General features: G+C 60.2%; 1 protein-coding gene across 11 annotated transcripts in view; it reads right to left on the bottom strand.

The window, feature by feature from the left end:
• IGLL1 (immunoglobulin lambda like polypeptide 1) overlaps positions 1 to 12,089 on the bottom strand; it is a 58,323-nt gene that overhangs the window by 7,445 nt on the left and 38,789 nt on the right. The window contains exons 1-2 of one of the 11 annotated variants that reach the window (XM_082773801.1): positions 8,995 to 9,074; positions 8,571 to 8,876 (exon numbers count right to left, since the gene is read on the bottom strand). The exons of 6 other annotated variants lie outside the window; for them this stretch is intronic. In XM_082773801.1, coding sequence (XP_082629927.1) covers positions 8,571 to 8,876; positions 8,995 to 9,040 — 352 coding nt within the window. In that variant the 5' untranslated portion in view covers positions 9,041 to 9,074. Of the gene's footprint in view, positions 1 to 1,973; positions 2,262 to 2,379; positions 2,477 to 5,383; positions 5,458 to 8,570; positions 8,877 to 8,994; positions 9,075 to 12,089 lie in introns of those variants that run through there. 4 more of the 11 variants (XM_082773802.1, XM_082773810.1, XM_082773811.1 and 1 more) reach the window with 4 other exon arrangements.

Below are 12,089 nucleotides of genomic sequence, written 5' to 3'. Positions count from 1 at the left end.
ACCTCGAGCTCTTCGTGTTGTAATTTCTCCCCCTTCCTCTTTGAAGCGGCGGGGGGCTGAGACAGCGGTTGTGGTGGGGCTCGGCTGTCCGCTCGAGTAAAACCACCACAGTGCCGAGCCTCCATCTTGGAGGCCTTCACACCAAGACGGGACAGGCCCTGGGCAGGCGGCAGCAGCCGGCCCAGCGTGGAGCAGGGTGGGAGGAGACGATCTCCAGCTCAGAGCCAGCCCCAGCCGTCTGGGGCTTTCCCCAGCCCCAGCACCTGCGCTTCCCCCTTACTCTGCTGCTCCTCTGCCCTGGCTCCTGCAGGCAGCACAGAGGGGTTGTGCAGGAACGGGGCACGTGCCACACAGCAGGACCCAGCTCACGGGGGCATTTCCTGGCCCTACACCAGGCCCAAGCTGCAGCAGCAGGCACCCGAGGGGCCCTGGTACCACAGCAGCTTGGCCTCTCACTTCCCCATTGCTGGGACTCGCCGTGACCAGCGCAGCCATCCCAGGCACCACAGAAATAGACAGCCTCATCCTCGGCTTGGACCCCAGTGATGGTTAACGTGTTCGTGTGTCCTGGTTTCAGTTAGAACAGAATTAATTTTCTTCCTAGTAGCTGGTGGAATGCTGTGTTTTGGCTTAGGATGAGAAGAGTGCTGATAACACCCTGATGTTTTAATTGTTGCAGAGCAGTGCTTAAACAAAACCAAGGCAAGGACATCTCAGCCTTTCGCTCTGTCCTGCCAACAGGCAGGCTGGGGGTGCAGTAAGAGCTGGGAGGGGACAGACCCAGGACAGGTGACCCAAACCTGCCAAAGGGGTATTCCATACCATCTGACGTCATGCTAAACAATATATAGGGGTGGCTAGCCGGAGGGAGGGGACTGGACTGCTTGGTTAGGCTGGGCATCGGTCAGCAGGTGGTGAGCAATTGCATTGTGCATCACTTTTTTGTACATATTATTATTACTTTCCTATTATCACCATTGTATCATTATTATTATTATTGTTATTATTATTTTGTTATTGTTATTTTCCTTTGTTATTAAACTGTCTTTATCTCAACTCACGGGCTTCACTTCCATTTCTCTCCCCCGTCCCAGAGAGGGAGGGGGAAGGGTGAGTGAACGGCTGCGTGGTGTTTAGCTGCCGGCTGGGTTAAACCACGACATCGTGGTGCCAGATGTGGAACCAAAGAACCATGAAGGGCTTCCAGGGGTCTCTTGTTGTTGTGGTAGATCACGGTGACAGGGCCAGTGCCTGTGTCTTCTGCTGGTACCACCTGTAGCTGTTGCTCCTCCCAGAAGCTGGGTCCTGCAACATGGGTCGGAGATGGGTCTGCTGGGGCCATCCCGTCCCTGAGGGATAGGCACAGCCTTGGGACTCTTTTGGAGGGCAGAGCAGGGACAGCAGGCACGGCCACCGGCAGCACTGGGCCCCAAGGCATGTGCTAAGATGGAGACATGAGCCACCATCTGAGGGGACAGCAGGGAGACAACTGCTCCTGTGATAACAGGAGGTTTTTGTATCACTTCCCCATTGCCCTATGTCACTGTGACAATTTAGTACTGTCGTCCCAGGCACCACAGAAATAGACGGCCTCGTCTTCGGCTTGAACCCCAGTGATGGTTAACGTGTTCGTGGAGCCAGAGTTGGAAGCCGAGAATTGAGAAGGGATGCCTGAGGGTCTCTTGTCGTTGCTATAGATGACAGTGACAGGACCAGTGCCAGGGTTCTTCTGCTGGTACCAGCCATACCAATATTTAGCGATCCACACATTCTGGTCTCCTGGTGCTTTCTGCAGGCTGAGTCCCTGCAGTGATGCCCCAGGGCAGCGGCTGTATCTGGGCTGCGAGGCTGTAGCTGAGTCAGGGACCTGCGCCACCATCTGACGGGACAGCAGGGAGCTAGCTGCTCCTGCAATGGCAGAAGGTTTTTGTATCACTTCCCCATTGCATTATGTCACTGTGTCAATTTAAAACCATCACTACTGTAGCTGCCCGCACAGTAATAGACGGCCTCGTCCTCGGCTTGGACCCCAGTGATGGTTAACGTGGACACGGAGCCAGATGTGGAAGCAGAGAATCGTGAAGGGATGCCCGAGGGTCTCTTGGTATTGTCATAGATCACAGTGACAGGGCCAGTGCCAGGGGTCTTCTGCTGGAACCAGCCGTAGTAGCTACCACTCCCGGAGCAGGTGATCTGTACGGTGTCGCCTGGGTTCGCCGACTTTGAGGCCGGCTGAGTAATCGCTGCCTGGACCAGGGAACCTGGAGAGGGAGAGGAGAGAGGGGAGAAAATGGGCTCAGCGAGTGCCCCACACGCACAGCCCTCAGCGCGCAGCAGCCCAAAGGGCCCAGCCGGGTGCAGCGAGTGTGTCCAGAGCACCTGAAGTGTGGGCGAGCACCGCGAGGAGGAGAGGGGCCCAGGCCATGGCGAGATCCCACCAGCTGCGCGTCCCCACGCCGACGGGGCTGTGTCGCGGACCCCGACTCCCTCTTAAACCCCCGCGCGGCCGCAGCACAGCCCCTCCATGCAAATGCGGCCCCGCGCTCTTGGCCACGTCCCGCACCTCGCTCCCCACCTCTCCGCCCAGCCCCTCCACCGCAGGCACAGAGGGGTTGTCCCCGGCCTCGTGCTGGGGACACGTGACAGCACCCAGGCGCAAAGCGCTCGCACGCAGCCCCTTGCCTCAGACAGGGCCCTGCACTCATGTAACCAAGCAGCCAGGGAGAGCATGGACACAGGGGCTGGCAGGTACTACGGGTACTATGGGTACTACGCAGCGCTCACAGCTCCCACAGCACCGCTGTGAGGTGCAGACACCTCCGGCCTCAGCACCGCATTGCCCCATCTTCCCCTCACACAGCTTTACATGTCCGTGGCCGCTGCTGCTTTTCCCCAACACAGCCGGTGCCTGCCCAGGCACACAGGGGCAGAGCAGGTGGCAGCGGCTCAACAGAAGAGGCCCCAGGGACTGGCAGGACCCCCAGCACACCGGGGCCAGCAAAGTGCCTTGGGTTAAGGAGGCCCCCAGCGGCCGCGGCTGCGTTAGCAGGAGCCCCGAGGATGGCGTAGGGCTCAGAGCGCCGCTTGCACGTGGACGGCTGGCGTTTGTCAGCCCCAGGAGCAAGAGGCCAGCAGGTGTCTTAGCTGAGGGACCGCTCCTGGAGGGGCACCAAGGAAATGGAGACAGGCGCTTCCTGGAGGCAACAGGTACTGGCACGAGAGGCAACGGGCACGGTCCGATGAACGGGGAATCACAGAAACATTGCATGGTTTGGATGGGAAGGGACCTTAAAGCCCGCCTGGCCCCAGCCCCCTGCCATGGGCACACCATCACCCCTTGTTCTATCACTATGTGCCTCTTCCTGGCAGCCAGGAAGGCCAACCCTATCCTGGGATGCATCAAGCACAACATCTCCAGTCGGTCAAGGGAGGTGATTCTCCTGCTCCACTCTGTGCTGGTGCGGCCTCACCTCTGGTACTGCGTGCAGTTCTGGGCACCACAGTACACAAAGGACATTAAACTGTTGGACAGCGTCCAGAGGAGGGCGACGAAGATGGTGAAGGGCCTAGAGGGGAAGACCTATGAGGAGCGGCTGAGGGTGCTGGGCCTGTTCAGCCTGGAGAAGAGGAGGCTGAGGGGGGACCTCATTGCAGTCTACAACTTCCTCTTGAGCAGGAGTGGAGAGGCAGGTGACCTATTCTCTGTAAACACCAGTGATAGGACCTACTGTAACGGAGTTAAGCTGAGGCAGGGGACGTTTAGGCTGGACATCAGGAAGAGGTTCTTCACCGAGAGGGTGGTTGCACACTGCAGCAGGCTCCCCAGGAACGTAGTCACTGCACCAAGCCTGTCTGAATTTCAAAAGCGTTTGGGCTGTGCACTTAATGACATGGTCTAAACTTTTGGGTAGACCTGTGCGGTGCCAGGAGTTGGACTTGATCCTCACGGGTCCCTTCCAACTCGGGATATTCTATGATTCTGTGAAATCACTCTCATCTCAAACCTCGAGCTCTTCGTGTTGTAATTTCTCCCCCTTCCTCTTTGAAGCGGCGGGGGGCTGAGACAGCGGTTGTGGTGGGGCTCGGCTGTCCGCTCGAGTAAAACCACCACAGTGCCGAGCCTCCATCTTGGAGGCCTTCACACCAAGACGGGACAGGCCCTGGGCAGGCGGCAGCAGCCGGCCCAGCGTGGAGCAGGGTGGGAGGAGACGATCTCCAGCTCAGAGCCAGCCCCAGCCGTCTGGGGCTTTCCCCAGCCCCAGCACCTGCGCTTCCCCCTTACTCTGCTGCTCCTCTGCCCTGGCTCCTGCAGGCAGCACAGAGGGGTTGTGCAGGAACGGGGCACGTGCCACACAGCAGGACCCAGCTCACGGGGGCATTTCCTGGCCCTACACCAGGCCCAAGCTGCAGCAGCAGGCACCCGAGGGGCCCTGGTACCACAGCAGCTTGGCCTCTCACTTCCCCATTGCTGGGACTCCCCGTGCCCAGCGCTGCCATCCCAGGCACCACAGAAATAGACGGCCTCGTCCTCAGCTTGGACCCCAGTGATGGTTAATGTGTTTGTGGTGCCAGATGTGGAACCAGAGAACCACAATGGGATGCCTGAGGGTCTTTTACTTTCACTATAGATCACGGTGACAGGGCCAGTGCCAGCGGTCTTCTGCTGGTACCAACTATAGCTGTTGCTCCTCCCAGCAACTGGGCCCATCAACATGGGGCAGGGATAGGTATGCTGGGGTTATCCCATCCCTGAGGTATGGGCAGTGTCCTGGGGTTCTGTGGGAGGGCAGCAGGGACAGCAGGCACGGCACCTGCAGCATTGGGCCACAAGGGAAGTGCTGAGTCAGGGACCTGAGCCACCATCTGAGGGGGCAGCACAGAGTCAGCTGTTCCGGTGATGGCAGGAGGTTTTTGTACCACTTCCCCAGTGCTCTGTATCACTGTGTAAGCGCTAGCACTGCTGTCGTAGCCAGCACAGTAATAGACAGCCTCATCCTCAGCTTGGACCCCATTGATGGTTAACGTGGCTGTGGAGCCAGATGTGGAACCAGAGAATCGTGAAGGGATGCCCGAGGGTCTCTTGGTATTATCATAGATCACAGTGACAGGGCCGGTGCCAGGGGTCTTCTGCTGGTACCAGCCGTAGTAGCTGCCACCCCCGGAGCAGGTGATCTGCACGGTGTCTCCCGGATTCACCGACTTAGGGTCTGACTGAGTAATCGCTGCCTGGACCAGGGAACCTGGAGAGGGAGAGGAGAGAGGGGAGAAAACGGGGCTCAGCGAGTGCCCCACACACACAGCCCTCACCGTGCAGCAGCGGGACGAGGCCAGGGCCCCGTTGCCCAAAGGGCCCGGCCGGGCACAGCGAGTGTGTCCAGGGCACCTGAGGTGTGGGCGAGCACTGCGAGGAGGAGAGGGGCCCAGGCCATGGCGAGATCCCACCAGCTGCGAGTCCCCACGCCGACGGGGCTGTGTCGCGGACCCCGACTCCCTCTTAAACCCCCGCGCGGCCACAGCACAGCCCCTCCATGCAAATGCGGCCCCGCGCTCTCGGCCACATCCCGTGCCTTGCTCCCCTCCTCCCCGCCCGGCCCCTCCACCGCAGACACAGGGGGTTTGTCCCTGGCCTCGTGCTGGGGACACGTGGCAGCACCCAGGCACAAAGCGCTCGCACGCAGCCCCTTGCCTCAGACAGGGCCCTGCACTCAAGTAACCAAGCAGCCAGGGAGAGCATGGACACAGGGGCTGGCAGGTACTACGGGTACTATGGGTACTACGCAGCGCTCACAGCTCCCACAGCACCGCTGTGAGGTGCAGACACCTCCGGCCTCAGCACCGCATTGCCCCATCTTCCCCTCACACAGCTTTACATGTCCGTGGCCGCTGCTGCTTTTCCCCAACACAGCCGGTGCCTGCCCAGGCACACAGGGGCAGAGCAGGTGGCAGCAGCTCAACAGAAGAGGCCCCAGGGACTGGCAGGACCCCCAGCACACCGGGGCCAGCAAAGTGCCTTGGGTTAAAGGAGGCCCCCAGCGGCCGCGGCTGCATTAGCAGGAGCCCCGAGGATGGCGAAGGGCTCATAGTGCCGCTCGCACGGCGACGGCTGGCGTTTGTCAGCCCCGAGAGCAAGAGGCCAGCAGGTGTCTTAGCTGAGGGACCGCTCCTGCAGGGGCACCAAGGAAATGGAGACAGGCGCTTCCCGGAGGCAACAGGCACGAGAGGCAACGGGCACAGGCTGACAAATGGGGTATCACAGAATCACCGCGTTGTTTGGGTGGGAAGGGACCTTACCGCCCACCTCCCCCAGCCTCCTGCCATGGGCACGCCGCCTCACACCACACCGGGTGTCCCAAAGGCCCGTCCAGCCTGGCCTTGGGCTCTTCAGGGATGGGGCAGCCACAGCTTCTCTGGGCAGCCTGTTGCAGAGCCTCACCGCCACTGAGTGAACAATTCCTTCCTGATATCTACTCTAAATCTTCCTGCTATCATTTTAACACCATCACTCCTTGTCCTATCACTACGTGCCCCTCTAAAATATCTGTCTCCTTGTTTCCTATAAGTCGCCCCCACATGCTGAAAGGCTGCTACAAGGCCTCCCCAGAGCTTTCTCTTCTCCAAGCTAAACAAGCCCAGCTCCCTCAGCCTTTCCTTGCAGGAGAGGTGCTCCAGCCCGCTGATCGTTTTGGTCGAACTCTATCCAATGGAGCAAAAAGCCTTTTTGCTGCGAGGCCCGTGAAATGCATGCAATGCCTGTCCCAGAGAGCCGCCTGTGTTGGGTTTGTCTGGGCTGGAGTCGCCTTTCCCTGCAGCAGCCCACACAGTGCTGTGCTCTGCACTCGTAGCAGAAACAGCACTGGTATCACTCCAGTGTTGTGCCTCTTGCTGCATAGTGCTGGCACAGCATCAGGACTCCCTCCAAGTCCCCAAGAGCCAGCAGGCTTGGGGTGGGCAAGGCATGGGGAGGGGACATCGCCAGGGCAGCTGACCTAACCCAACCAAAGGGATATCCCATAGCTCCTGATGTCTCACTCAGCAATAAACGGGGGAGGGGGCTGTCAGGGGCTGTGGACCCCGACTCCCTCTTATACCCCCGCCCGGCCGCAGCACAGCCCCTCCATACAAATGCGGCCCCGCGCTCTTGGCCACGTCCCGCGCCTCGCTTCCCACCTCCACCGCAGGCACAGGGGGATTGTCCCCAGCCTTGTGCTGGGGACACGTGGCAGCACCCAGGCCCAGAAGTGGTGCACACGGAGCCCCCGCCCCAGCTCCTGTGGCTACGAGGTCAAACAGCCAGGGAGAGCTGGAATGGAGGGGCTAAGGGGACCACACGTCCGAGGAGACAGTGCCCGTGCTGAGCTGGAAGGACTAATCCTTGCCAGAGAACTGCCATGGGGAGCATCCACAGGGTCTGATGGCAACCAACTGGGCTCTGCCATGGGGAAAGCCTGTGCCAGGGGGCTGGGAAAGGGCCGCAGCACAGCCCCTGCTTCCTTGCTTCCTAGCTCCTCATCTGGTTGGTATCTGCAACCCCAGAGAACCGAGCAGCTTGACATGCAGAAGGCAAGGGCAGCAGCACGTGGGGCAGGGAGTGTGGCTGTTAGCAAAGTGCAGATCTCCCCCAGGGCTGCAGGGTGCTCGGTGCTGCTCTGCCCATCCCTCCCACAGTGTACCAAGGTCCTGGGAACAGAGCTGTGAACAGGACTGCACCTGTGCCCCTCTGACTTCCCCCACAGATCCCTTATCCCTCTGCCCCAGCATGCTCACAGGAATGCAGCAAATGTCCCTACACAGGACATTCAGGAACCGGTGATGTGCAGGAGCCGTTAGCCTCACACCCAGAGGTAGCCCCGGTGCTGGGGTTAGGGAGCAGGATGAGGACAATATGAGGGTCCTGGGCAGTCCTTTTGGCCCTGGGGACGTGGCTGGGGCAGGGACCAGGGCCAGGGGCTGCCCCGGTCCCCCAGGGGCAGGCTGGAGATCCTGCGCAGACCCAGCATGAGCTCAAACCTGTGGCACTGGGCAAACACAGCCAGTGCTGCAGCAGCTCAGGGGTCTGTCCTTGTGGGGCATGATGGAGCAGAAAACGGCCAGCCTTGAGCTGCCCCTGCAGCCTCATACATCAGCTACACAAAACATCCTCTGTCCTGGTCTGAAGGCCAAGCTTTGACCTGGCTCTTTAGCGATCCACACATTGTTGTCTCTTGGTGCTTTCTGCAGGCTGAGTCCCTGCAGTGATGCCCCAGGGCAGTGGCTGTAGCCGGGCAGGGAGGCAGCCATCAGGGCCCGGGGACCAGCCTGGGAGCACCAGGGTTCCAGGGCCCTGCAGTTTGGGGCAGGGATGGGGCTGCTAGGGCCATCCCATCCCTCAGGGAATTGCAGAACCCTGGGGTTCTGTGGGAGGGCAGATCAGAGAGAACAGTTACAGCCACTTGCACCACAGAGCTGCAAGAGCAGCAATGAGACAGGGACATCTGCCATCATCTGTGGGGACACTGCGGTGCCAGCTTCTCTTGTGATGGCAGGAGGTTTTTGTATCACTTCCCCATTGCTCTGTGTCACTGTGTCAGCACTAGCACTGCTGTCCCAGCTACCACAGTAATAGACAGCCTCGTCGTCGGCTTGGACCCCAGTGATAGTTAATGTGTTTGTGGAGCCAGATGTGGACGCAGAGAATCGTGAGGGGATGCCCAAGGGTCTCTTGTCGTTGCTATAGATGACGGTGACAGGGGCACTGCCAGGGGTCTTCTGCTGGAACCAACCATACCAATATTTGCCATCACTGTGAGCGCTACCCCCGGAGCAGGTGATCTGCACAGTGTCGCCTGGGTTCACCGACTTCGGCTCCGACTGAGTCAGCGCTGCCTGGACCAGGGAACCTGGAGAGGGAGAGGAGAGAGGGGAGAAAACGGGGTCAGCGAGTGCCCCATACGCACAGCCCTCAGCGCGCAGCAGCCCAAAGGGCCCGGCCGGGCACAGTGAGTGTGTCCAGGGAACCTGAGGTGTGGGCGAGCACCGCGAGGAGCAGAGGGGCCCAGGCCATGGCGAGATCCCACCAGCTGCGCGTCCCCACGCCGACGGGGCTGTGCCACGGACCCCGACTCCCTCTTAAACCCCTGCCCGGCCGCAGCACGGCCCCTCCATGCAAATGCGGCCCCGCGCTCTCGGCCACATCCCGCGCCTTGCTCCCCTCCTCCCCGCCCGGCCCCTCCACCGCAGACACAGGGGGGTTGTCCCCGGCCTCGTGCTGGGGACACGTGGCAGCACCCAGGCACAAAGATCTCACACGCAGCCCCTTGCCTCAAACGTGGCCCTGCACTCATGTAACCAAGCAGCCAGGCAGAGCAGGGACACAGGGGCTGGCAGGTACTACGTGCACTACGCAGCGCTCACAGCTCCCACAGCACCGCTGTGAGGTGCAGACACCTCCGGCCTCAGCACCCCATTGCCCCATCTTCCCCTCACACAGCTTTACATGTCCGTGGCCACTGCTGCTTTTCCCCAACACAGCCGGTGCCTGCCCAGGCACACAGGGGCAGAGCAGGTGGCAGCGGCTCAACAGAAGAGGCCCCAGGGACTGGCAGGACCCCCAGCACACCGGGGCCAGCAAAATGCCTTGGGTTAAAGAGGCCCCCAGCGGCCACGGCTGCGTTAGCAGGAGCCCCAAGGATGGCGAAGGGCTCAGAGTGCCGCTCGCACGGCGACGGCTGGCGTTTGTCAGCCCCGAGAGCAAGAGGCCAGCAGGTGTCTTAGCTGAGGGACCGCTCCTGCAGGGGCACCAAGGAAATGGAGACAGGCGCTTCCCGGAGGCAACAGGCACGAGAGGCAACGGGCACAGGCTGACAAATGGGGTATCACAGAATCACCGCGTTGTTTGGGTGGGAAGGGACCTTACCGCCCACCTTTCCCAGCCCCCTGCCATGGGCACGCCACGTCCCACCACACCGGGTGTCCCAAAGGCCTGTCCAGCCTGGCCTTGGGCTCTTCAGGGATGGGGCAGCCACAGCTTCTCTGGGCAGCCTGTTGCAGAGCCTCACCGCCATTGAGTGAACAATTCCTTCCTGATATCTACCCTAAATCTGCCTGCTATCAGTTCAACACCATCACCCCTTGTCCTATCATTATGTGCCTCTTCCTGGCAGCCAGGAGGGAGAACCCTATCCTGGGATACATCAAGCACAACATCTCCAGTCGGTCAAGGGAGGTGATTCTCCTGCTCCACTCTACGCTAGTGCGGCCTCACCTATGGTACTGTGTGCTGTTCTGGGCACCACAGTACACAAAGGACATTAAACTGTTGGACAGCGTCCAGAGGAGGGCGACGAAGATGGTGAAGGGCCTAGAGGGGAAGACCTATGAGGAGCGGCTGAGGGTGCTGGGCCTGTTCAGCCTGGAGAAGAGGAGGCTGAGGGGGGACCTCATTGCAGTCTACAACTTCCTCTTGAGCAGGAGTGGAGAGGCAGGTGACCTATTCTCTGTAAACACCAGTGATAGGACCTGCTGTAACAGTGTTAAGCTGAGGCAGGGGACGTTTAGGCTGGACATCAGGAAGAGGTTCTTCACCGAGAGGGTGGTTGCACACTGCAGCAGGCTCCCCAGGGACGTAGTCACTGCACCAAGCCTGTCTGAATTCCAAAAGCGTTTGGGCTGTGCACTTAATGACATGGTCTAAACTTTTGGGTAGACCTGTGCGGTGTCAGGAGTTGGACTTGATGATCCTCACGGGTCCCTTCCAACTCGGGATATTCTATGATTCTATGAAATCACTCTCATCTCAAACCTCAAGCTCATTATGTTGTAATTTCTCCCCCTTCCTCTTTGAAGCGGCGGGGGGCTGAGACAGCGGTTGTGGTGGAGCTCGGCTGTCCGCTCGAGTAAAACCACCACAGTGCCGAGCCTCCATCTTGGAGGCCTTCACACCAAGACGGGACAGGCCCTGGGCAGGCGGCAGCAGCCGGCCCAGCGTGGAGCAGGGTGGGAGGAGACGATCTCCAGCTCAGAGCCAGCCCCAGCCGTCTGGGGCTTTCCCCAGCCCCAGCACCTGCGCTTCCCCCTTACTCTGCTGCTCCTCTGCCCTGGCTCCTGCAGGCAGCACAGAGGGGTTGTGCAGGAACGGGGCACGTGCCACACAGCAGGACCCAGCTCACGGGGGCATTTCCTGGCCCTACACCAGGCCCAAGCTGCAGCAGCAGGCACCCGAGGGGCCCTGGTACCACAGCAGCTTGGCCTCTCACTTCCCCATTGCTGGGACTCGCCGTGACCAGCGCAGCCATCCCAGGCACCACAGAAATAGACGGCCTCATCCTCGGCTTGGACCCCAGTGATGGTTAACGTGTTTGTGGTGCCAGATGTGGAAACAGAGAACCATGAAGGGCTTCCAGGGGTCTCTTGTTGTTGTGGTACATCACGGTTACAGGGCCAGTGCCTGTGTCTTCTGCTGGTACCACCTGTAGCTGTTGCTCCTCCCAGAAGCTGGGTCCTGCAACATGGGTCAGGGATGGGTCTGCTGGGGCCATCCCGTCCCTGAGGGATAGGCACAGCCTTGGGACTCTTTTGGAGGGCAGAGCAGGGACAGCAGGCACGGCCACCGGCAGCACTGGGCCCCAAGGCATGTGCTAAGATGGAGACATGTGCCACCATCTGAGGGGACAGCAGGGAGACAACTGCTCCTGTAATGGTAGGAGGTTTTTGTATCACTTCCCCATTGGTCTATGTCACTGTGACAATTTAGTACTGCCATCCTAGGCACCACAGAAATAGACGGCCTCGTCCCTGGCTTGGACCCCAGCGATGGTTTACGTGTTTGTGGAGCCAGATGTGGAAGCCGAGAATTGAGAAGGGATGCCCGAGGGTCTCTTGTCGTTGCTATAGATGACAGTGACAGGGCCAGTGCCAGGGGTCTTCTGCTGGTACCAGCCATACCAAAATTTAGCGATCCACACATTCTGGTCTCCTGGTGCTTTCTGCAGGCTGAGTCCCTGCAGTGATGCCCCAGGGCAGCGGCTCTATCTGGGCTGGGAGGCTGTAGCTGAGTCAGGGACCTGTGCCACCATCTGATGGGACAGCAGGGAGCCAGCTGCTCCTGCAATGGC

Source organism: Aythya marila, assembly GCF_965140915.1.
Source record: "Aythya marila genome assembly, chromosome: 17".
In the NCBI taxonomy this organism is placed as follows: domain Eukaryota; kingdom Metazoa; phylum Chordata; class Aves; order Anseriformes; family Anatidae; genus Aythya; species Aythya marila.
The sequence above is the reverse complement of the archived record's forward strand: the minus strand, read 5'-3'. Positions and strand labels throughout refer to the sequence as shown.